The sequence below is a fragment of the Filicampus tigris genome, chromosome 21, assembly GCF_054856515.1.
Source record: "Filicampus tigris isolate MCC_2025a chromosome 21, RoL_Ftig_1.0, whole genome shotgun sequence".
NCBI classification, from domain to species: Eukaryota; Metazoa; Chordata; class Actinopteri; order Syngnathiformes; family Syngnathidae; genus Filicampus; species Filicampus tigris.
In genome coordinates this window covers 79,397-98,434 of record NC_141237.1, presented here as the reverse complement: position 1 = coordinate 98,434, position 19,038 = coordinate 79,397, and the positions used below count along the sequence as shown (strand labels likewise).

At 54.7% G+C, this 19,038-nt stretch overlaps 3 protein-coding genes across 6 annotated transcripts; 1 reads left to right on the top strand and 2 right to left on the bottom strand.

The window, feature by feature from the left end:
• Positions 1–201: 201 nt before the first annotated feature.
• l3mbtl4 (L3MBTL histone methyl-lysine binding protein 4) lies at positions 202–6,025 on the bottom strand. 3 transcript variants are annotated; one of them, XM_086020935.1, is made up of 17 exons: positions 5,955–6,025; positions 5,027–5,270; positions 4,837–4,941; positions 4,372–4,507; positions 4,213–4,304; positions 3,956–4,098; positions 3,812–3,888; positions 3,659–3,744; positions 3,456–3,566; positions 3,262–3,376; positions 3,078–3,177; positions 2,215–2,319; positions 2,052–2,129; positions 1,798–1,871; positions 1,550–1,701; positions 1,410–1,472; positions 202–1,343 (listed from the first exon to the last, which is right to left on the bottom strand). In XM_086020935.1, exons 3-17 carry the CDS (start codon positions 4,897–4,899, stop codon positions 828–830), a joined length of 1,911 nt encoding a protein of 636 aa, XP_085877061.1. In that variant the 5' UTR covers positions 4,900–4,941; positions 5,027–5,270; positions 5,955–6,025; the 3' UTR covers positions 202–827. The 3 variants fall into 3 exon arrangements, with proteins under 3 accessions (XP_085877061.1, XP_085877059.1, XP_085877060.1); XM_086020933.1 differs by having other exon boundaries at positions 3,956–4,304; XM_086020934.1 differs by having other exon boundaries at positions 1,556–1,701; positions 3,956–4,304.
• Positions 2,604–13,802, top strand: arhgap28 (Rho GTPase activating protein 28). The gene is made up of 15 exons (XM_086020936.1): positions 2,604–4,743; positions 6,897–6,975; positions 7,065–7,918; positions 8,347–8,579; positions 8,657–8,768; positions 8,860–9,065; positions 9,306–9,462; positions 9,535–9,626; positions 9,719–9,796; positions 10,736–10,889; positions 10,966–11,048; positions 11,138–11,335; positions 11,444–11,560; positions 12,196–12,323; positions 12,767–13,802. The coding sequence occupies exons 3-15, from the start codon at positions 7,783–7,785 to the stop codon at positions 12,885–12,887; spliced, it is 1,815 nt and encodes a 604-aa protein (XP_085877062.1). The 5' UTR covers positions 2,604–4,743; positions 6,897–6,975; positions 7,065–7,782; the 3' UTR covers positions 12,888–13,802.
• zbtb14 (zinc finger and BTB domain containing 14) lies at positions 12,519–18,711 on the bottom strand. 2 transcript variants are annotated; one of them, XM_086020938.1, is made up of 10 exons: positions 18,392–18,711; positions 16,949–17,137; positions 16,717–16,887; positions 15,830–15,973; positions 15,563–15,706; positions 14,557–14,801; positions 14,404–14,489; positions 14,202–14,341; positions 14,034–14,129; positions 12,519–13,167 (listed from the first exon to the last, which is right to left on the bottom strand). In XM_086020938.1, exons 2-10 carry the CDS (start codon positions 17,135–17,137, stop codon positions 13,027–13,029), a joined length of 1,356 nt encoding a protein of 451 aa, XP_085877064.1. In that variant the 5' UTR covers positions 18,392–18,711; the 3' UTR covers positions 12,519–13,026. The 2 variants fall into 2 exon arrangements, with proteins under 2 accessions (XP_085877064.1, XP_085877065.1); XM_086020939.1 differs by having other exon boundaries at positions 15,875–15,973; positions 18,392–18,708.
• Positions 18,712–19,038: the final 327 nt, after the last annotated feature.

Here is a 19,038-nt window from a genome sequence, read left to right as displayed (position 1 = left end):
CACAGGCGCTTTTACTCAGGGAGCTCGTTTACCTGCCAGCGGAGTAGAAGCACCTGTGGCTAAAGATAAACTGTGGCAGGGTTTTGACTTTCTGGACCTGGATTTGGCATCTGGGGTCCTGAAATTGTTCTTAATTTGACCACCTGGCCCACACACACACACATAGCTAGCACCTGAGGTCAAATCAATCGGTGACGGATGATCAGTTATCGAGCAGGAAACTTTATTGAAGTGTTTGTATAGCTGCTGTTACCATGGAAACCTGAGGAACGTTTCTACTGCTCTGTTCAAAGTGGCATGCTAACACTGCGGTGCTAACACTGAGGTCACAATGCAGGAACAGGTACAAGATCAAAGTAGCACGCGAAATGCTGATTAGATGGCTGAAGTTGTTGTTTTGAATGGCATTTTGGATGCAGCGCGCTCATTTGAAGGCGACTCGGTCTCCCTGAGTGGAGGCTTTCGCACAGAGAAATAGATCCATTATCTCAAAACATCAACAAAGTGTGTGGAAAATAGAAACGTCTCTCTTTAGCATATTCTACAGAGCAAAAATATAAATATCAACTCTGACGTCAGCGCAAACAACACAGCTGCTGAACACTCTCCCAAAAAGGAGCCAAACGATCCGTTGAGATGAATGCGCTATGCTACAAACATCCGCAAATAAACGAGCTAAACGAGCAGCTGAGCTTAATGTGCTATGCTACAGGCTAGCATGTGCTCATTTGAATCATTTTCTTCATTTAGCGAGTTAACAGTAGCTAGGCGGGAATGTCTTTTGTGGCTGGACATTTGGACGGCAGTTTGTCTTCTCCGGTTTGGAGCTAACGAGTGTCCGTGTCCTGGTCACCTGATTGGTGCTTATCCTCATCATGCGATTGGCTCCTGTCTTCATCACGTGACTGGTCCCTGTCCGTGTCATGCGATCGGTGCGTACCTATATCAGCCGTTGGGCTATTGTCCATGTCATGTTTTTGATCATCTTCGCGGCCTGATTGGCTCTTGTCCATGGCATGCGATTGGTTCTCATCTTCTCCTTGTGTGAGATTTTTTGCTTTGTCCCCCGCTTGCTTCTCGTCAACGTCAACGTCAACTTGGTTGTCGTCTTTGCTACTCGATCGGTTCCTTTCTTCATCTCGCAATGAGCTCTTGTCCGAGTCGAGTTCTTGTTTTTTGGTCATGTGATCTGATGGACTGTTGTCTTCCTGGCACCATTTGCAGTCCTCGTGTTTGAACATCAAGATGGAATTGTAAATCTTGAGGGCGGGACCCAGTTTGATTGACATGATGCGGATGATGTCTCGCTGAGTGAGCAGAAGGAAGGCCCTCCCGTCGATTTGCTGGACAAGAGCCAAAGGCCAATCAGATCACGGCAATGTTGAAGAACAGCTGATTGGTCTTCTCACCTCATCGCTGAATTGTTTGGCCAAGTCCTCACACCCAGGGAGGGACTCCACGAAGGCACACACCTGAAAGTCACACGTGCGCACACTCAGAGGCGTCACATAGGCAATTGCGAATGGCGCGGCGCGAGCGGAAGGCTTGCCGGGACCTGCTGCACGCTCCAGCGGCGGACGGCGGCGGCGTGCGCTCGGGTGACCCCCGGCAGCAGTTTGCGGTGTTGCTCCCAGCAGAGCGACGGGTCGCGGGAGGGCGGGGCCGACGCGGCGGACAGGAAGACGGACTGATGAAGGAGCTCTGGGACAAGGACGCCACCACCCGCAACGGTCAGTCGACAGCTTCCGGTCACGTCACGTGATGTGATGTGCGGTGCGGTGCGGTAGGGTACGGTACCTGGAGCGCAGGCTTGCCTAGCGCGCTCCTCGTCTTCCACGTTCACTGGCACAAACGTGGACTTCCGGAGTAGCCTGGCGGTGGACTTGTTACTCTTACATATCATGACAGCGTGCAAAGCGCCACACAGCCTTGGTCTCCACAAGCGCAATGTGACTCAGGAGAACGTACGCGCTGGTCCAAACGCAAGCGCGAGGCGTTCTCCTCGACCCAGCGAGCATGCGAGTCGCATGTGCAAAAGCGGCACGTCTGACCTGCCAGCCATTCTTCTTCTTTTCACCACCGGAGGTAGCAGAGAGTCTGTGGACTCTGTCTTCACCTTAGCGCTCTCCCTGCCGGACACACACTTATTGAAACGTCCCCGGCGGCCGCTTTAGAAATGTGGCCGAACGAGAAGAAGAAGAAAAAAAAAGTTACCCCGGTGAGCGGCGGACGGGTCCGTGCGCAGCAACGCCCCCGAGCCGATCAGGAAGCAGCGGCTCCTTCCGCATATTCATGTCCGAGTACGGACATCCGAAGGCACTGACACACAAAGGCGGTGACAAACAGTGACTGTGTTTGCAATGCTTGACTCATTGCGTCCTTGCTCCGTCCCGGTCTAGGGCAACCTTGCATCGGCGCTTCCCCCAGTCGCCCCGCCCCCGGCAAGCCCAGCAACGGCGGCCGCTTCGATTCTCTTAGGGGAGAGAAGGCCAACGTGACAAACAAAACGCTCTCGAAAATAACAAGACAAGAGGTAGGTCAATAAATAAGTAAAAGACCAAAACTGAACCTACTCCCTGAAAATTAACAAGAGACTGGTTCCATCTACGACTGCTCTGCTTGGCCCTGCCTGACCCTGCACGCGCGCGGCTGAGCAGGAGCCCGACGACTTACAAGACGCCTCTCGGTTGTGGCCGTTGTGATGAAAAGGTGGTTGGAAGCCAGCCAGCCAGCCAGCCAGCCAGCCAGCCAGCCAGCCAGCCAGCGTTGCTCGAAAACAAACTTGTTGGACTCCCAAATCGCACTTTTACGCTCACAACTCGCCATTTCTCCCATTTCAACATCCAATCGCATCTTTTTCGCAACTGTAATGTGGCCAACATTTCCGTCAGGCGCCGTCTCGCTCTGAGCACGAGGGCCACGTTGTGAAAGGAGCGGCAACGAGACCAGGAAGAAAGAAAAGACGCAAAAGAAGAGAGCAAAGTTTCCAACTAGAACGGTGAGAGGACAACTGTGGTGACACTTGATCGCCGACTTCCTTTGCCGCCCGAAGGCTGAAAAAGGGGGAGAGAGCAAACCTGTGGTGTCCGGCGTATTTGGGTCCTTTGATGTGTCCCGCTCCTCGGCAGCCTGATGTGGGACATGCGCCCTGAGAGTGGGAGGGCGAGCCGCACCATTCTACACGCACGCACACGCACACGCACAGGCGCGGTTGGCAGAGGCCGACCAGGACAAAGCGGAGCGGACGAGCCGACTGCGGACCTGGCGGCGCCTCCAGCGGATGACCTGTGCGCTGACACCAGCCCACCGGATGGAGGTCGGCAAGGTCGCTGTCACACCACACGTCAAAGTGATGAGACCAGCCGTCATAGTGCACCTGCACGCACGCACGCCCGCACGCACGTGAGCCTCCGGAAGGCCGTCTGTCGGACTTTCGGCGAGTGCGGCGACACTACCTTGAGTCTGTAGTCTTCGGTTGCTGTTACCGTAGCAACTCGAATAAGCACGGGGTTCCTCTTATCAACCGCCTCCAGTCTTTGGTTGAGGCGGAACCCGTGTGGAGCTCTCTGATTGGACACAGGAGCGCTCGTCACATTTTGCGAACCGCAGGCCCATCCCAGCGACGTCGCTCCCTCTCGACGCTTCCCGCTTTCCTCACCGTGGTGAAGGCCGACCCGGGAGCGGCTTTGCAAGCGCTCGTTCGCAGGTACTCCTCCCAGGCGAAGTTCTCGGGGTCGGGGTGAGCTGAAGGCGGGACCGATTAGTAGCCGTCGTTCAACCGAGCCTCGACCTCAGCGGCGCGGCGCCATACCGTGCGGCGCGGTCAAAGGTTGTCCGTGTTCCGCACACCAGCCCGCGGGACGAATCAAAGGACTGGCGCTCTCGCACCTGCCGCGTCGACCGCTCCGTCAGCAAAGCCGCCGACCCGAGCGCTCCCTCGCGACCGGGAACTCACCAGTAGTCGTACGAGTTGTCCCAGTTGTCAAAATGCACCAGAATGCGATCGTCCACGACGTCGGCCACCGACGCCACGCAAACCAGGCCCGGGTTTTTTTTATCCACCGCCTCCAACTTCATGCCGACTTGGAAGCCGCACGACTGAGCGCAGAAAGACAGACAGGTGAGCGCGCGGGCGCAGACCGACGGACGGGTGAGCGGAGCCACAGACAGACAGACAGACAGACAGACAGACAGACAGACAGACAGACTGACGGCCGTGCGACAGGCGAAGAGGCTCGCGGGTGCCGCCTGAGCTCCGCTGGACTGCAGATACAGCGACCAATCAAAATCCTTCTCGCCGAAACCTTGAGAGAGACGGATTGAGAAAGGTCAGCTGCCACACGTTCAAGGGGTGGAGCTACGGCCCTTCACCTTTGGGCGGGTGGAGCCTGCGTCGGTTGCCGCGACACCAGCCCGCCGGTCGGATGTCAGCCGAGTCGCCGTTGAGCCAGAAGTCGTGGCACTCCGAGTAGCCGTCAAAGTGCACGCGCAGACGGCAGCCGATCACCTGTTCTCCAGAGGACAAGGCAAGTCCAAAAACGTCTTGACGATAACATTTTTCTTAGGTGGCACCACGGGTCTCGACACGGACGAACACTGCCTTTGTGGGATATGACGGAAGCGGCGCGATCGAGCCCTTTTGACCCATCTCGGGGGGCGGCGGCCGTTGGGCCACTTGCTGTCGACTGAAAATGGCAGGCGGGCTCAGCTAGCGGACGTCACGTGGCCAAACCCAGAAAACAGGTGAGCCGTCATCATCGTTACCTCGCTTGCATCTTACTTCTCGGTGCGGTGAGTGCGCGTGTGTGTGCGTGCGTGCGTGCGCGCGCGTGTTACCTCGGCAACAGTCATCACGCAGAACATGTTTGGATGCAGCGGGTCGATTCCCTCCAGCTTCATCCCAACTTTAAAAGCATTTCTCTTTGTGGGAAATCCTTGAGACTGACATGAGAACAGACAGCTGTCCTCCCGTCTGTCTGCCGTTGTGTGCCGCGCGCGCGCGCGCGCGTGTGTGTGTGTGTGTTACCTGTGTAAAGAGCGCCAGAGGGGCAGCTTCGGCGTTTTGCTGGTTCAGGTAGTGTTGCCATGACCACAAACGTCTCCTCCCACTCACTAAAACACACGCACACACTCGTGAGAGTTTTGCAGAAATTAAAATGTGTGCGCGCGCGCGCGTGTGTTACTTGCCTGCAGCGCTGCTAGGTTTGTTCTTCATCTTCTTGGGGGTGCCCATGCATTTATAGACGTGCACACACACACACACACACACACTATAAGTGTTTTGGTTAATTTCAAACATGAAACAACAATTTGGAAAGGGATTCATCAAATGGAATCAATAGCGAACGCTCCGCTCTCGTCAATTTGCTACAAGGCGGTCAAAACGAAAGAGGAAATTCAAATCAACGTCCTTTCAAAATAAAGGCCTCTATGGTTCATAGGCGTTGGGAAAGGTGACCACGCGGGTCACGTGCTCCTCTCATAATAACACTTTGACTTCCTGGAGATTTATATCTGAAAAAAGAAGTTCCCCAAGGAGCCATCAATAATCAGTGAATAGATTTACGCAAGGTTTACGAGTTGTGGCACGATACACTTTAAACGGCATATACATGCCCGGCTCGGCTTCTGTTACTACGGAAAGGCGGAAAAAAAACACCACCACGCAAAGACTGGTTGCCGTTTGTCGAGCCGAGATCCAACAAGCCTCAACTGATTGATCGGACTTGATCGCTGATCATCTTTATTGCGAAGGCGGGAGCGGTAACACGAGACGCGTCATCGCTAGCTTGCCATAGTTAGTTCGTTCCAGGACCCCAAAGGCACAAAAGTGGCTCCCGTAGATCATCGAGCGGCTCCTGACACGGCGGACACCTGCCGAGACCCCCCCCCCCCCCCCCACACACACACACACACACACACGCACCCACCCCTAAAAAAAAAGCAACATTTACCGTTGTCAAAGATCCACCACCGACCCGCAGCCAGTCGCTTCACACAAACAACACGGAAATGCTGCGCGAGCTGTCGACTGCGCATGCTCCGTGCAAATCGACAGACGGACAATCAGACAGCTTGACGGGTTGAAGCAGAAGAGAGAGAAAAATAACATTTTCATTGAAATACGTGTATTGAGAATATTTCAATTAAAATAATTCATAAACTTCAAGTGATTTAAAGCAAAGCATAGTGTCGGGGTTGTGTTGGGAAAATTTCACTCACTGCCTACTAACTAGTCACTACATAGGGATTTTTATATGCTTGACAAAAAATGTCCACTAACAATCCCTCAAAATGATCAGGCGGGTGAGTGAATGGTTTGTTGGGGACCCTTATTCACCCAAAGTCCTGATTTCATTGCCTTCTCGCGGCCTTGAAAACACAAGAATCGAAGAAAATGATGGTGTGGAACGGCGCAGTGAATGCATCACGTTGCACCCAACCCTAACCCTAAAGCTGAGTCTATGTTATAGAGCTTTTCTTGTCTTGTTGACTCCTTGGCAAGATGCAGGCAGTCTGTCAATCTGGGTGGGCCTGTGCAAACCCAGCATCCCCCCCCGCGTGGCTCCGCCCCCGCAGCGAAGGCACTAATAGGGGCCCAGCTACTGCCCACTCACTAAACATTCCAACAGCAGGACAAAACGGCCAAGTCACTCGGGCCGACAGGGGCAAAATAAATAATAAATAAAAATAAATGTTGTGCCCCCCCCTAAAAAGTGAGTCCCCCCAAATGTATTGGATTTCACATCTTTGTACGATCTCAAACCTCTTCTCTTCTGCTTCACTTGTTCCTGTTTTAATGTCTTGCTTGCCCCCTCGAATCGAAACCATGTCAAGTTGTTTCTGGTGTCCTGTTTCTCAACTCGGCTCCATCTCCCCTTTTTCACTTTGCTTAGAGTATCGGCCGCTGCGAGGGATGGCCGAGACCCAGCTTCCCAATCCGATTCCAAATTTGTCGAGTCAACCCGCATCCAAGTGAGTGTGTTTGTCGGTTCCACCTGGTCCAAGGTGCTGGTGCTCAAGATTGGTGGCCGCCCCCTCATACGTGCCCGCCGCCACGACAGCATGCGGCGGAAAGGGAGGCGTCGCCAACGCGGCCGGCGTCAGTCTGACTGTGAGGGAGGCGCGGCCGTCGGTCCGACGGGGAAGAGCGACCATTGCGCGCGTGCGCCCAGCTCCTCCCGCTCACATCATTGCGCCCGCCCTCCCCCGCCTACCCGCTGCTCTCGTCCAACATCGGCGCAGCGGCACGTGCAGGTGAGTTGCTTTCTAATTTGCACTCAAGACATATTTTGACGACGCATCAATCTCTATTAGCGCAGTGACATATTGTTGTTGGCGTGATCAAGGACGTCATTTCGCATCAACCAAAGGGAGCGTGAAAGGAAGTTTGGTCAACAATCGACAATGGTTCTTGTTTGGGGCAACTATGACCGCAAATGAAAGATTGCAATTTACAGCAAAAGAAATGCATGCCAAATAATCAAGCACGTTCTGGGCTGGCAAACATCAAATACCGCACCAGGAAAGTACCGAGGTCTCCTTACACTCTGAGGGCTGAAGTGAAAACGCTTCTGTCTGATTGGCTGCCAAGATCCATTTCCCCTTAATGGAAACGCGCGAGATCAATACACCGGATGCGTCTGACTCGCTTTGAATCCCAGCGCATCACGCATCGATCTGTGGCCGGTCCAGGACGACAGCGGCAGCCGCGCTAAACGGCCGTCGGCCACGTCGTTGGAGAAGCTCCGGCAAGCTTGTCTCTGATTGGTGGCCTACGGAATGATGTCATCTTCATCGACTGATCAGACAATGACAGCTGACTCCCAGCACATCGCCATGGAAACGTACTGGCGAGAGGTGGCGAGCATGGAGGAGGAGGAAGAGGAAGAGGAGGAGGAGGGGAAGAGTATGGACGGTAAGACACAAGTTTCCAATGGCGGCGCAGTGAGCGAGCTAGCGGGCGGGCGAGCTAGCGGGCGGGCGGGCGTACGGGCGGGTGAGCTAGCGGGCGGGCGAGCTAGCGGGCGGGCGGGCAGGCGGGCGGGCGAGCTAGCGGGCGGGCGGGCAGGCGGGCGAGCTAGCAGGCGAGCGAGCTGGCGGGCGGCTTCCACGCGTCCGCCTCGCTCACTCGTCTGACGCCGGGCTTCCCTCCAACCCGGAAACATGTTTGCATCTTGACTTTCTTGAACACCGACAAATTGTTCATGTTGTCCCGCCCATGGTGTAGCGCCCCTCCGGTCACCCGCAAAAGACTCCGACTGCCCACAATGACGGGAAGCGCTCTCCAAAAATGGATTCTTTGCGTGACTTGGAAATTAATCTTGAAATGACATTGTGGTGCAGAGCTGGAGCTGGAGGAGGCGTGGTTAACAGAGGCGGGGCTATCTTCTCTGCTGGTCAGTTCGTCATCCGAGGCGGCTCCGTCCCCCGTCCAGGCTCCGCTCCCCGCCCGGGCGCTCTTGGCCACGCTGACGCGCCAACAAACGCACACAGTCAAGACACGACTACACAACTACACGCACACGCTCAAGAACACACACAGACAAGCCGTCATGCACGTCAAAGACATCTTTGCCGTACGTCTCTCGCGCGCACGCACCAGCAGAATGCACACGCTCGTTCGGTGGCGTCAGCGTATGTTTTCTTTCCTCAGTCTGACTTTGAGTCGGTCGTAAGCCCCGCCCCTCCGAGTCACAGTAGCCAACCGGCGGCAAATTGCTACGACAAAAAGACCACCAAAACCATACGAAGACACACCAAGTCAGGTACCTGTCTCACTTGCCCTTCCTGTCTCGCTGCCCGAAGTGCGCCCTGGTTGGAGGATGAGGAAGCGTACCGATCACCGCTCTTTTTCAGCGCACCCCGGCCTTTCCTCGTTCTGCTACGACGTCAAGCCTTTGTCCCCGCCCGCCTCCTCTGCGCACACGGCCGGCGCGCAAGCCGATTGGTCGGGACGAGCCGATTGGTTGGTGCGGGACTGTCCGTACTCGGACGGAGTGGCGGAGCATAAAAGGGGCGGGACTTGTGGGGACTGCCTGCCGGATCGCGGTGGAGACGTGCCGGTGAGCGTGACCTTTGACCTCACCCAAGCTCAGATGCAAATTTGATCATATGAGTGTGACTGCGTGTATGAGTATCGGATGAGAGAATTTGCGTACGTGTGAGAGGATTTCAGAAGTGTGAGAGAATAGAAGTCCGATAGTATGCGAGCACGTTTCAGTAGCGTGAGTGCGTGCGTGCGGTCATCCTGAACGATGTCCCTGACGGCCCCTTCGAGTACGTGCACACACGTGTTTGTGTAGTTTGTGTGTCCATGCCAGGGCATGACGCGGGCAGACGACCTGTCGTCGGGCGACCTGAAGCGACTGGGCTTCATCTGTCACATCGAGCTCTCCACTTTCCTGCTGGCTTTGGGCGTTCAAAGCAAGCGCACGCGGCCGACGCGCACGAGGAGCGGCGGTGCGCTTGGTTGGTGATGCCGGTGTCAAAGGTCGAATGTCTTTTAAACCAGTGCTATGGTCCCTCCGTCAGACGGCGCTATCTTTGGCGTTCCTCTCAACGCGCTGCTGGACAACGACAGGAAGAAATGTCCTTTGCTCAAAGTTCCTGTCGTCTTTCACAAGGTCGTTCTGCCGTTAGCTACTAGCATGTGATTTCTTGCCAAAGTTTAGGAGGAAACGCACGCATTGATATGCGTGTGCCTATGTGCGTGTAGTTGTTGTGTGTGTTACAGCAGAGCGGGCTGCAGACTGAAGGCATTCTCCGAGTATCGGGGTCAGTTGCTCGACTCAAGGTACACGTGCGCACACACAAAGTCAGCATGACCGGTGCCTGACCCCCCCTACGCTACTTGCCTGAAATGCTTTTCGAATGGTTCCATAATCTGATATACCGCAGATTGGCTTTCAAATGGGGAATTTGCCGCCCCCTTGTGGAGACGCCCCTTTGTCCGGCTATGACGAGTGACGCGCCGTTGGATGCGGTGCTCTGAGTCCCCCAGTTGATGTTAAATCATAGTCTCACTCAAACTCAACTCCAAAAATTGTTTTCGGTCCTCACGTTTCCAGTGTCACGGCAACACACCAATTGGGTGCTCACTAATTAAAACTAACCTTGCTCACGTCAAGTTGCAAACAAAATGACAGCACAACACATAAGCCTGTCAACGTGCACCGGTGCTTTAAGCGGGGGAAAAAAATTCCGGTACTCCAGCGTCATTTACTTGCGCTTTCCGAGCGTCCTAAATCGGCGATTGAATATGATTTGAGGATGGCGTTGTGTTGATGTTAGTAGCAACTATGTAATGGCACTAAGGCCCACATTCCATCCTACGGTCTTCAATGAAATGAACACCTGGTAGAAATGCACGTAGTGTTCGAGAAAACTTCTATTTAAAAAAACCCCAACATTTTTAATGGTATATTACGCAAATAACAAGTCGTGCATCTCACGTCATCCACTTGCGCCACTGTTGGGCTGCGTCATCCACCTGTGAGAATATCGTGAAACGGCGTGAAGTGTTTGTAGGAAAATAGATACAAAAATTAATAGGTGTCCACTGATCCACAAAGGCACATTCGACAAATCACACGCAAAACGGGACATTTACAAATTCACGATAGTCACGATAAATGCACACACAACTTTAAAAAAAAAAAACACACACGTGGAAACCGCAAATATATTTGTGGACAGATAATACATGTGTGCGCATGTGCGTGCATGTGCGCAGTACCTGCGCAGAGAGTTAGACAGGTGTCCGGAGGGCTTCGATTGGTCGGCAGTGCGACAGGTGGACGCCGCTGGTCTATTGAAGCTTTTCATCCGAGAGCTGCCCACTCCTCTGCTGACGCACGCGCACCTGCCCACCTACCGCGCTGTTGTGGGTACGCACAAATACCCACGCGCTCCCACTCTCACGCGGTCAACCCCGCGCCGCGTAACGTGTGCGCCTGCGCGCAGGTGTGTCGGCGGCGGTGCACCAGGTTCAGGCGCTGCAGTTGCTGTCTTTGTTGCTTCCCGAGGCTAACAGAGAAACCCTGAAAGTGAGTGACTTTTGACAGTGGCGGCTGCTAGGCTCCGCCCCTCAGACCTTTGCCATGGTTACGGAGGCCCGCTCATCTGCTGCCTCCAGGCTCTGCTGGTGTTCCTCCGACAGGTGGTGTCCCATCAGGAGCACAACAGGATGTCCCTTTGGAACGTTTCCACGGTCATGGCGCCCAACCTGTTTGCCCCCCGTCGCTGCGGCAAGCGGCGGAACGGCCTGGAGGAGGCAGTGGGCGGGGCTCACTTGATCCGGCTCATGATCACGCACCAGGATCTGCTGTGGACGGTCAGTACGCCCGCCCGCGAGCGTCTTGCAGTCTTGTCTCGCTGATGTCTGCCACCGCACACGCACACGCACACGCACACATACACACACACACCCTTCCTGCGGCAGGTACCCGACTTCTTGTTGTCGCAGCTGAGACAGATGAACCAAGCGTCCAATCATAAACTGGGCCTCTACCACGCCGGACGCCTGCTCTGGACCAGGAATGACAAAAACAAGAAGCAGGTAAGACGCTCAATGTTATTTACGGAGCCAGGCGCTCCGCCTATGTGACGGTGTGACCGGGCCGTCTAGCCGTCACTGGCGGACGCCCGACCCTTTTGCTGACGAATGACGGGGAAAAAATTCAAATAGACAGACTAAGCATTTATTTAGTCCGCCATTGGTCGGTAGTCCGTCATGAGTCTATTTTCCGCGGCGAGACTTGGATGGCTGCGGCGAGGAAAAGAATGAGTTGTTGCTTGCTTGGGGACAGATTTGCGTGAGGCGCCAGGCTGTCAACAGGCTTCCAAAGCTATGTGTGTCACTATTTCTATTCAGATATCGTGCGTGGGGGGCCTACTGAAAAGTTTAGTCAGAAAATTAGAGGCGGACTGGCCTATAGTAGAAACGCTGCGGACGGATGAAGAATAACGGACGCTCAATTTGTAGTCCAATGCCCAGCCACACTCTGCTTCTTTCTATGGCGCTGTGACTCCCAAAATGTTTGCCATATTTCCCGTTGCCCTGCTGAGGGGGCTCTTGGCTCAAAAACAATTCCGGATCCCCCGCAAGGCTCCACCGCTTTTGCTTTTAAAGAGGCCTGCAAACAGGTAATGAAATCTTGGCCGCGGCCATAATGACTTGTCTGTGTTGTCCAGGTCACAGAGATGTGCGAAGGCATCATTAAGGTTCACGCTCCCCTCCACGCCAAAGTTTCCATGGCGATACAGCTGGACAGGCAGATGACGGCCAAAGATGTCACCGCCCACTTCCAGTGTGACAACAGGTATGTGAATCGTTGTTGATTTTGTCAAGTGGGCAGCTTCGGCTAATCCGCGCATGTTGAAAGAAGGCAACTGGATTCTTGCTTGTGAACATGTTACACAAACCCTAACAAGCAGCAGTGGCGGCAGCGGCGGCCACCTTTTTACACACACACACACACACACACACAACTAAGATGAACGAGTTTTTTTTTTTTTTTGTGTAGTCTGTATTCTTTATTAAACAATGCCAACCTCAATTCACTCACAAAACAGAACTAAGATGTACAAGTGAGGAAGCCTTTCGGGTTTCCCCCAAGCAGCAAGAGTCCAATTGCCTCCGTTTGACTTTTGCGCAGGCTCAGTTGCTTTTGTGTGCCGCGCAAGGTCCTCCGATCACGTCCGTTGCCGGTTGGCGCGACGCATATCAAAAAGACGTCAAGTCCGCGTCATCTCTGCCCAGCAGCGTGCAGCGTCGACTCTTCGAAGTCGGGGGCAACATCGGCGAGCGGCGTCTCCACCCGGATTGTCTTCTGCTGGACGTTTACCGCGTGAACCCCGGCTGCGATTGGCTCGTCAAACCCTGAGGCGCCCTCGCCGCCGCGTCGCCGATGACGTCGGAACCAGAGAAGCGAGCGGGCGGGCGGGCGGGACCCGAGCCACGTCAATGTTTGTGCTCATGAAACTGAACAAAGAGTTTCATTTGAAATGGAACGTTTGCCGACGTTAGGAGCAGCTCATGTTGTCCATTTGCGACTCCTCGGCGGCCATGGCGGCGGCCTGCAGCGCTTCCGTGTCGCTCTGCAGCGGATTCGCCAACTTCCTCTCGCTGTGCATGTTGTTCTCGTGACGCTTCAAATCGGACGCCTGCCAACAAACAAACGAAAAACGCCGCCAGCGCGCAGTTGGCGCCGTCGCAAAGTCAAACGCCGGAGAGCATCTCAAGCAAACAAATCCACAGCGCCGCCGCCACGTATGATTTTCTCCCGTTCCAAGCGGGATTCAACGGTGTCATCGCTCAGCTGGAGTGAAGAATAAAAACCAAGTGACACAATGACTGTATTGTGATGTCTTTGGATGTGGGCAAAGCGGGCGAGCCATTTGCAATGTATTCATTGGGAGCTGGCTGCCGTCAGCTACAACTCGCAGCTCACAGGCAGACTGAGCGGCCAAACTGACTCCAGCTCCTGACTTCAATCACGAGGCCACGCAATCCCAAGTCAAGGTACGGTTGTATTTGGCCATTTTCCTGGTGAAGGTTGTACGTTGGTGACGGTTTGACTCGGGGCCAGATTATTTTGGGACGCTATCTAGTTGCGGTGCGACGGATCACCTTTTCATGCTTGAGCCATCACGGTTCGGGCCGAACATGGCCTGCGGACGGTTGGTTGGTTCATGAATTTTTCAATCGTGCGGAGGACAAAGGCTCGGTTGGAATTCACGCTCTCTGCTTAAAGGGAGACGATGTGCCTCGAATTGCACTTTGAGCGCTTTCTCGTTCACGGCCCATGGATCCAATAAGCAGCGATCCCGCTTTATGCTACATAATTGGCATTTTCAGTTGAGGGTTTATTTGTTCAAAAGTAAATTTCACTCGTTTTGTTATGGTGATCCCAAAAACGATCCGAACCCTGACCCGACCCAAACCGTGAGTTTTTTGGATCCGTTCTTTGCACCGCTACCAACTAGCAGCGTCAAAGATTGTGCGTGTGGAAGTGATGTGATGCGAGCACCTTGGCGAAGGCCTTCGTGCACGACGCGCACACAAAAGGTTTTTCTCCTCGGTGTCGCCTCTCGTGATCTTTCAGGTGAGACTTGTGCTTGAAGGCCTGCGGACAGATGGATGGGTGAGAGGAGGGGCGGACGGACGGGCCGATGGACGGATGGCTTTCTCCACGCACCTTGTCACACATCTGGCAGGCAAACGGCCGCTCGTTGCTGTGGACTCGCTCGTGTTTTTTCAAGTCGGGAGCCCGAATGAAGGATTTCCCGCAGACGTCGCATCTGTACGGCTTGAAGCCCGTGTGGATCTTCAGGTGTTCTGGGACAGACGGGAGAGGGCGGAGTCAACCTCCAAGCGCTAGCCGGACGGCGGCTTCTTACCTTTGAGGTGAGCGTGGGTGGTGAAGGCTTTGGCGCAGATCTCGCACGCGAACGGCCGCTCGGCCGAATGGAGCTTCTCGTGTTTCCTGAACACAGACGCGGTCACGCGCACGCCAAGCGTCAAGGTCGGCGGCCGCGACGTCAGCTAGCTACCTGAGTCGGGACTCGTCCAAGAATGTCTTGGCGCAAACGTGGCACGCCAGCTGTTCTCGGTGACCGTAGAGCAGATACTCAAACTTCATGTCGGCCGCCGCCGCCGCCCAAGCGGGCGGCTGCTCGTCTTTCACCTCGCCCATGCTGTCTGCGAACGTTAGCGTCTGGGTGGCGTGGTGCTCCGCCCCCAGGTCTTTGGGCTCCGTCTCCATGTCGGTTACCACGTCTTGGTCGTAGCACGCCACCTGGAGGCCGCGCGCAAGCGAGCGCATCATCCGGCTGTGACATCTTAGCGTGACCTCTCACAGTCTCAACTTAGTCTCAAGTCGGCCCCGGTCCGGAATCTTCAAGTCTTGACTTAGTCACAAGTCCTTTTGTGTCGGGCGGGTCGAGCCAAGTGGCCTTATACATGCAGTCGTACGTGCGCTGCTTGGTCTTGACAAAGTGAGCAGACCAAGAGAGCGATTTTCGCTATGCATAGAAGCTCACTCTCACACCGGCGCAGCAATCGACCGATGTCCAACGTCGACACGCGCCGGAAACAAGCCCGCGTGGGCCTGGGCTGTTACATTGCTAGCGTGACGCATTTGGAAGCGGACGTCACGAAAACATCGAATGCTATCGGTTTCAAGTTGTACTTTTTGGAACGGATCAATGCAAATCAATTTTGCGTTCTGCTCGTCACCGTTTTGCAAAACACTGTAGTTTTTCTTGCCGAAGCCGCCGACTGCCTGACGCTGCGCCAACGCTGTCCGTCCGTCGCATATGAGAGGCGGTGCTTCTCGATCCGTCGCGAGAGGCTAGCTGGCCGACGTGCCAAACGGGACAGCGCCATTCCCGGTTTGGCACGTGAACTCGTTGCATAGTTTGTCTTGAAACAAATGGCGAAAATGACCAACAAGCAAGTCTTTTAGATCATCAGTCCCGAGTCATAAACATCTAGCCTCGCCTTTTGCGTTTGGTCACGTCATCAAGGGCGGCTCGAGCCCCCTCGATTGTGCTCTACCTTGTGTACGTGTTCGTTGGCCAGTTCCTTCAGAATGGCTTCCTGCACGCGCAGTGCCGCGTTGGGAGATTTATCTAGCTCCTGATTGGCCGAGGCCCCGACGAGGTCATCTGCGGCGGGCGTGTCCTCATGCTCCCCGAGAACCTGCACTGCCACACATACACACACGCACACGCACACACACCCACACATCATTAAAACAGGAGAAAAAAAGATCTCGGCTAAGGCAGAGCAACCTCAGCCCTCATGACAATAAGAGCAGGAGACCATTGTTGACGTTGCCAAATATTGCGAATCGCATCGAGTGTTGACCTCGGCCTCAGCCACCAGCTGAGCCTCGGGAGGCAGCGCCATCTTTACGATGTCGTAAGGAAACTTGTCCTTCTCCTCAGACGGCGCATCTTCTCGTTTCTGGAGGGGAAAGGGAGGAAAAAAAAAGAAAGAGAAGAGACGGTTGGGAGTCACACAAACGCTGCGCGCAGAAAGCCCCTCCCACTCGCCCGCGCTCATCGCGCAGCCGAGCAAGTCCTACTTTACGGCACGGGCCACTGAGCCTTTTTTGAAAGGGAGAGCGTGTTTTCTTCTGGTACAGCCTTCACCGCACACTCTGACACACATGAGGTGTTTTGCACCAAATAATCATGCCATGCCAAGAGTACACGCAGGTTGGCCGGCACTGATGTCAATCCCCCCCGGCTCACGAGAAGGCCGGGCGTAAGGTTCGCCCGACTTCCTGATGCCACGGGAGACGGAGGCATGACCCGGCGCCGACGTTTCTACCCCACCGTAGTTGTTATACTGAATTGACATATTGGCTCAAGTTGTGTTTGTTACTGATAATCAATGATATTCATTTATGTGAAGACACTGATCACCTTATTCATTTCTCCCAATAAATAGGAAAGAGATAAACGGGCAACCCTGTATCCTTTTGAATCACTCTGCCAGCGTTTTCGACAGCATTCTTAAAAAAATCACCATGTCCCGTCGTCGCCGGCGAGCTGGTCTTGGACCGTGCCCGCGGGGCTACTTGGGTGCTTCTCGGGGGCTAGCAGGTTGGCGAGCACCGCTCTACGGCTTGGGATTGATTTTTTGAGCAGCCCCAAACTTTTCGTGGACATTGGACGACAAGACCCTGCCGCGTGCGCGCATACCTGAGAACAGAGTTTGTCGAGGAAGCGGATGCCCAGGATTTGTCCCGATGACATCATCAGGTTGATGTCTCTCTTCTTGATGGAAATCTTGGCCGTGTACATGTAGTTCAACACCTCTTCAAAGATGTCCGAGCGGATGAAGTCAATCTCGATCACAGACGAGTTGTCCACCTGCACGTGCGCACGCGCTCAGTACGATCCCGGGCCATCCTGGGCTCCGGTGTGTGGCTACCTCGTGTTTTTTGAAGAGTTTTTTGAAGTAGTTGGAGCAGGCGGCCAGGACGCAGCGGTGAGCGCGGAACTTGACGTCTTCCACCACTACGGCGATGTCGCAGTGCTCGCCCTCCAGACGCTGCTCGTTGAGCAACTTGAGGAAGACGTTCTTGTGCTCCTCGTCCACGTACTTCACCGTCTCGGCCATCTGCGCGTGCGCATCACACACATCCTTCACTCGAAGGGCTCTCGCCAATGTGTCACGGGGCGTGCTAGGTCTCGTTATGACGAGGGCACTGTCATTTGGAATGATTATGAAGCTCAGGTTGGCCACAATTCTAACTGCTAAGTGGAATAAAGTGCAGGAAATAAGTGTATGAATCAAAGCGCTGTGGCGGAGTGCTTCGTTACATTTGCCTCACAGTCCTGAGGTGGTGATTTTGTATCGAGGCTCCGGCCTTCCCGAGTCAAGTTTGCGGATGTTCTCCCGCTGAGTGTGTCGGTTTTCTGCGGATGCTCCGGCTTCGTCCCGCATTCCAAAAGTATGCGTGTTAGGGCCATTGAAACCTCGAAGTTGTCCACAGGTGTGGATTTTTTTTTGGGATGTGCGCACGCCTCTCGCCCAAAAGTCAGCTGGGATGTCGAAAATGCAAGGATGTATTCATCTACACTTTTTCCTGTGAAGCGCAGCGTTTGAAAAGTGGCAAATACAAAATGCAAACTACCAATGAAAGGTCGATGGCGCTACCATGTCAAGTTTTCGTAAGGACGTCGTCAAAGTTTTGGATCGCGGACACGCGCCGAGAGCGAGTGTGTGTGCGCGTGCGTTCTCGTGACGTCACGCGGGGACGTTTTTCAAAGAGCTAACGATTAGCATGGAGCCGCTAACAGGGAAAGTAGGACACGAAACCTTGGCCGAGACATAAGATGGGACGCCGCCGAATGGTGGAGTGGAGGCGGTAGCGGGCGGCCGAAGGAGCACGACAGGCAAATTGAAACGCATGTTATCTTGTTCAAGGGACAAGCAGCTGCTCGACTTTCGTCGCAGAGCTCATCAAAGATGGTGGTGAAGCCGCCATTAGGCGAAATAAACGACCGGAGCACAATTGTTTGCCTGCCCGTCAGACGGCCAGCCGGCCAGCCGACCGGCCGCCCGCCCGCTTCGACTTGGACGGCTCGTATGTTTTTGGTACTGCTAAATGGCGGCCGCGCGGCCTGCTGGTTGCCGTTGGACTCGAGGCACAAAATGGCGATTTCCGCCCAGCTCTCGCTCTTCGCGTAGCGTGTCGGTTGTGGTCGGGACGTTGAGTGGTGGACGTCTGCGCGCGGCCGTTCGCGTTCGCGGCTCTACCCGGGAGCGAGACGCAGGCACGCGGGCAGCACGAGCGAGCAGGCGGCCATGAGCGGATCGAGAACGCGCAGCCATCCCCGCGAACAGGGCGCGGGCGCGGCGGGCTCTTACCTCAGAGTCGGCAGCGGTCGAGATGTACGGCTGCGTCCGCTCACCGGAGGCCCCGGAGCGCCCGCCCGCCCGTCGATATTCTTGTTCTTCTTATTGTTGTAATTGTTGTTGGTGTTGATGTTGTTGTTGTTGTTGATGTCGTCGTCGTCGAGGCCGCGCTTTGCGCCTGCACGCGAAGATCCCGGACGGAGCGCCTGCTGGCTCATCGCGCATGCGCGGTGCCGTCACGCGCGGCGCGGCGGCTTTCGAGCAGAGCGGTCCACATGTTCACGTGGTACCGTTCCCGACCCGGTTCGTCGTGTTTGGCTCGTTTGGATGTGTCGAGACGTCAACATACGTCGCACGGCACGATGGGCGCGAGGAGACGAGCGCCGGACCCCCGAACGCAACTGAAATTCCATCATCGGAATGGGCTCCTGAATCCGCACCAGTCACAAAGAAGCGCAAGTGCCCAAGAGAAAACAAAGCACAAGCAGTAGGCCTACTGTTGAGTCAAGTTGCCCACTTGCCAATCATCAGACACAGACATCAAGTCCCATGACGACTGATCAGAAAAATGAATGGCAAGACTGCCAGTTTTCTGCCGTTTACCGTGTCTATTGTAGTTTGTGTTTTAATTGATTGTTTTCTTTTGTTATAGTATTACT

Excerpts from the sequence above, each read along its gene's own strand:
- l3mbtl4 (XM_086020933.1), bottom strand. The coding sequence starts at position 4,899 with ATGAAGCTGGAGGGAATCGACCCGCTGCATCCAAACATGTTCTGCGTG. Across the intron at positions 3,889-3,955 it reads GACAACTCGTACGACTACTG|GTGCGAGAGCGCCAGTCCTT; the intron begins GTGAGTTCCCGG and ends TCGACGCGGCAG. Across the intron at positions 1,872-2,051 it reads AGAAGAAGAATGGCTGGCAG|GCTACTCCGGAAGTCCACGT; the intron begins GTCAGACGTGCC and ends GTCCACCGCCAG.
- arhgap28 (XM_086020936.1), top strand. The coding sequence starts at position 7,783 with ATGATGTCATCTTCATCGACTGATCAGACAATGACAGCTGACTCCCAG. Across the intron at positions 9,463-9,534 it reads GACGCGCACGAGGAGCGGCG|ACGGCGCTATCTTTGGCGTT; the intron begins GTGCGCTTGGTT and ends TCCCTCCGTCAG. Across the intron at positions 9,797-10,735 it reads GGTCAGTTGCTCGACTCAAG|TACCTGCGCAGAGAGTTAGA; the intron begins GTACACGTGCGC and ends GCATGTGCGCAG.
- zbtb14 (XM_086020938.1), bottom strand. The coding sequence starts at position 17,137 with ATGGCCGAGACGGTGAAGTACGTGGACGAGGAGCACAAGAACGTCTTC. Across the intron at positions 15,974-16,716 it reads TCGACAAACTCTGTTCTCAG|AAACGAGAAGATGCGCCGTC; the intron begins GTATGCGCGCAC and ends TTTCCCCTCCAG. Across the intron at positions 15,707-15,829 it reads ATTTGGCAACGTCAACAATG|GTTCTCGGGGAGCATGAGGA; the intron begins GTCTCCTGCTCT and ends GTGGCAGTGCAG.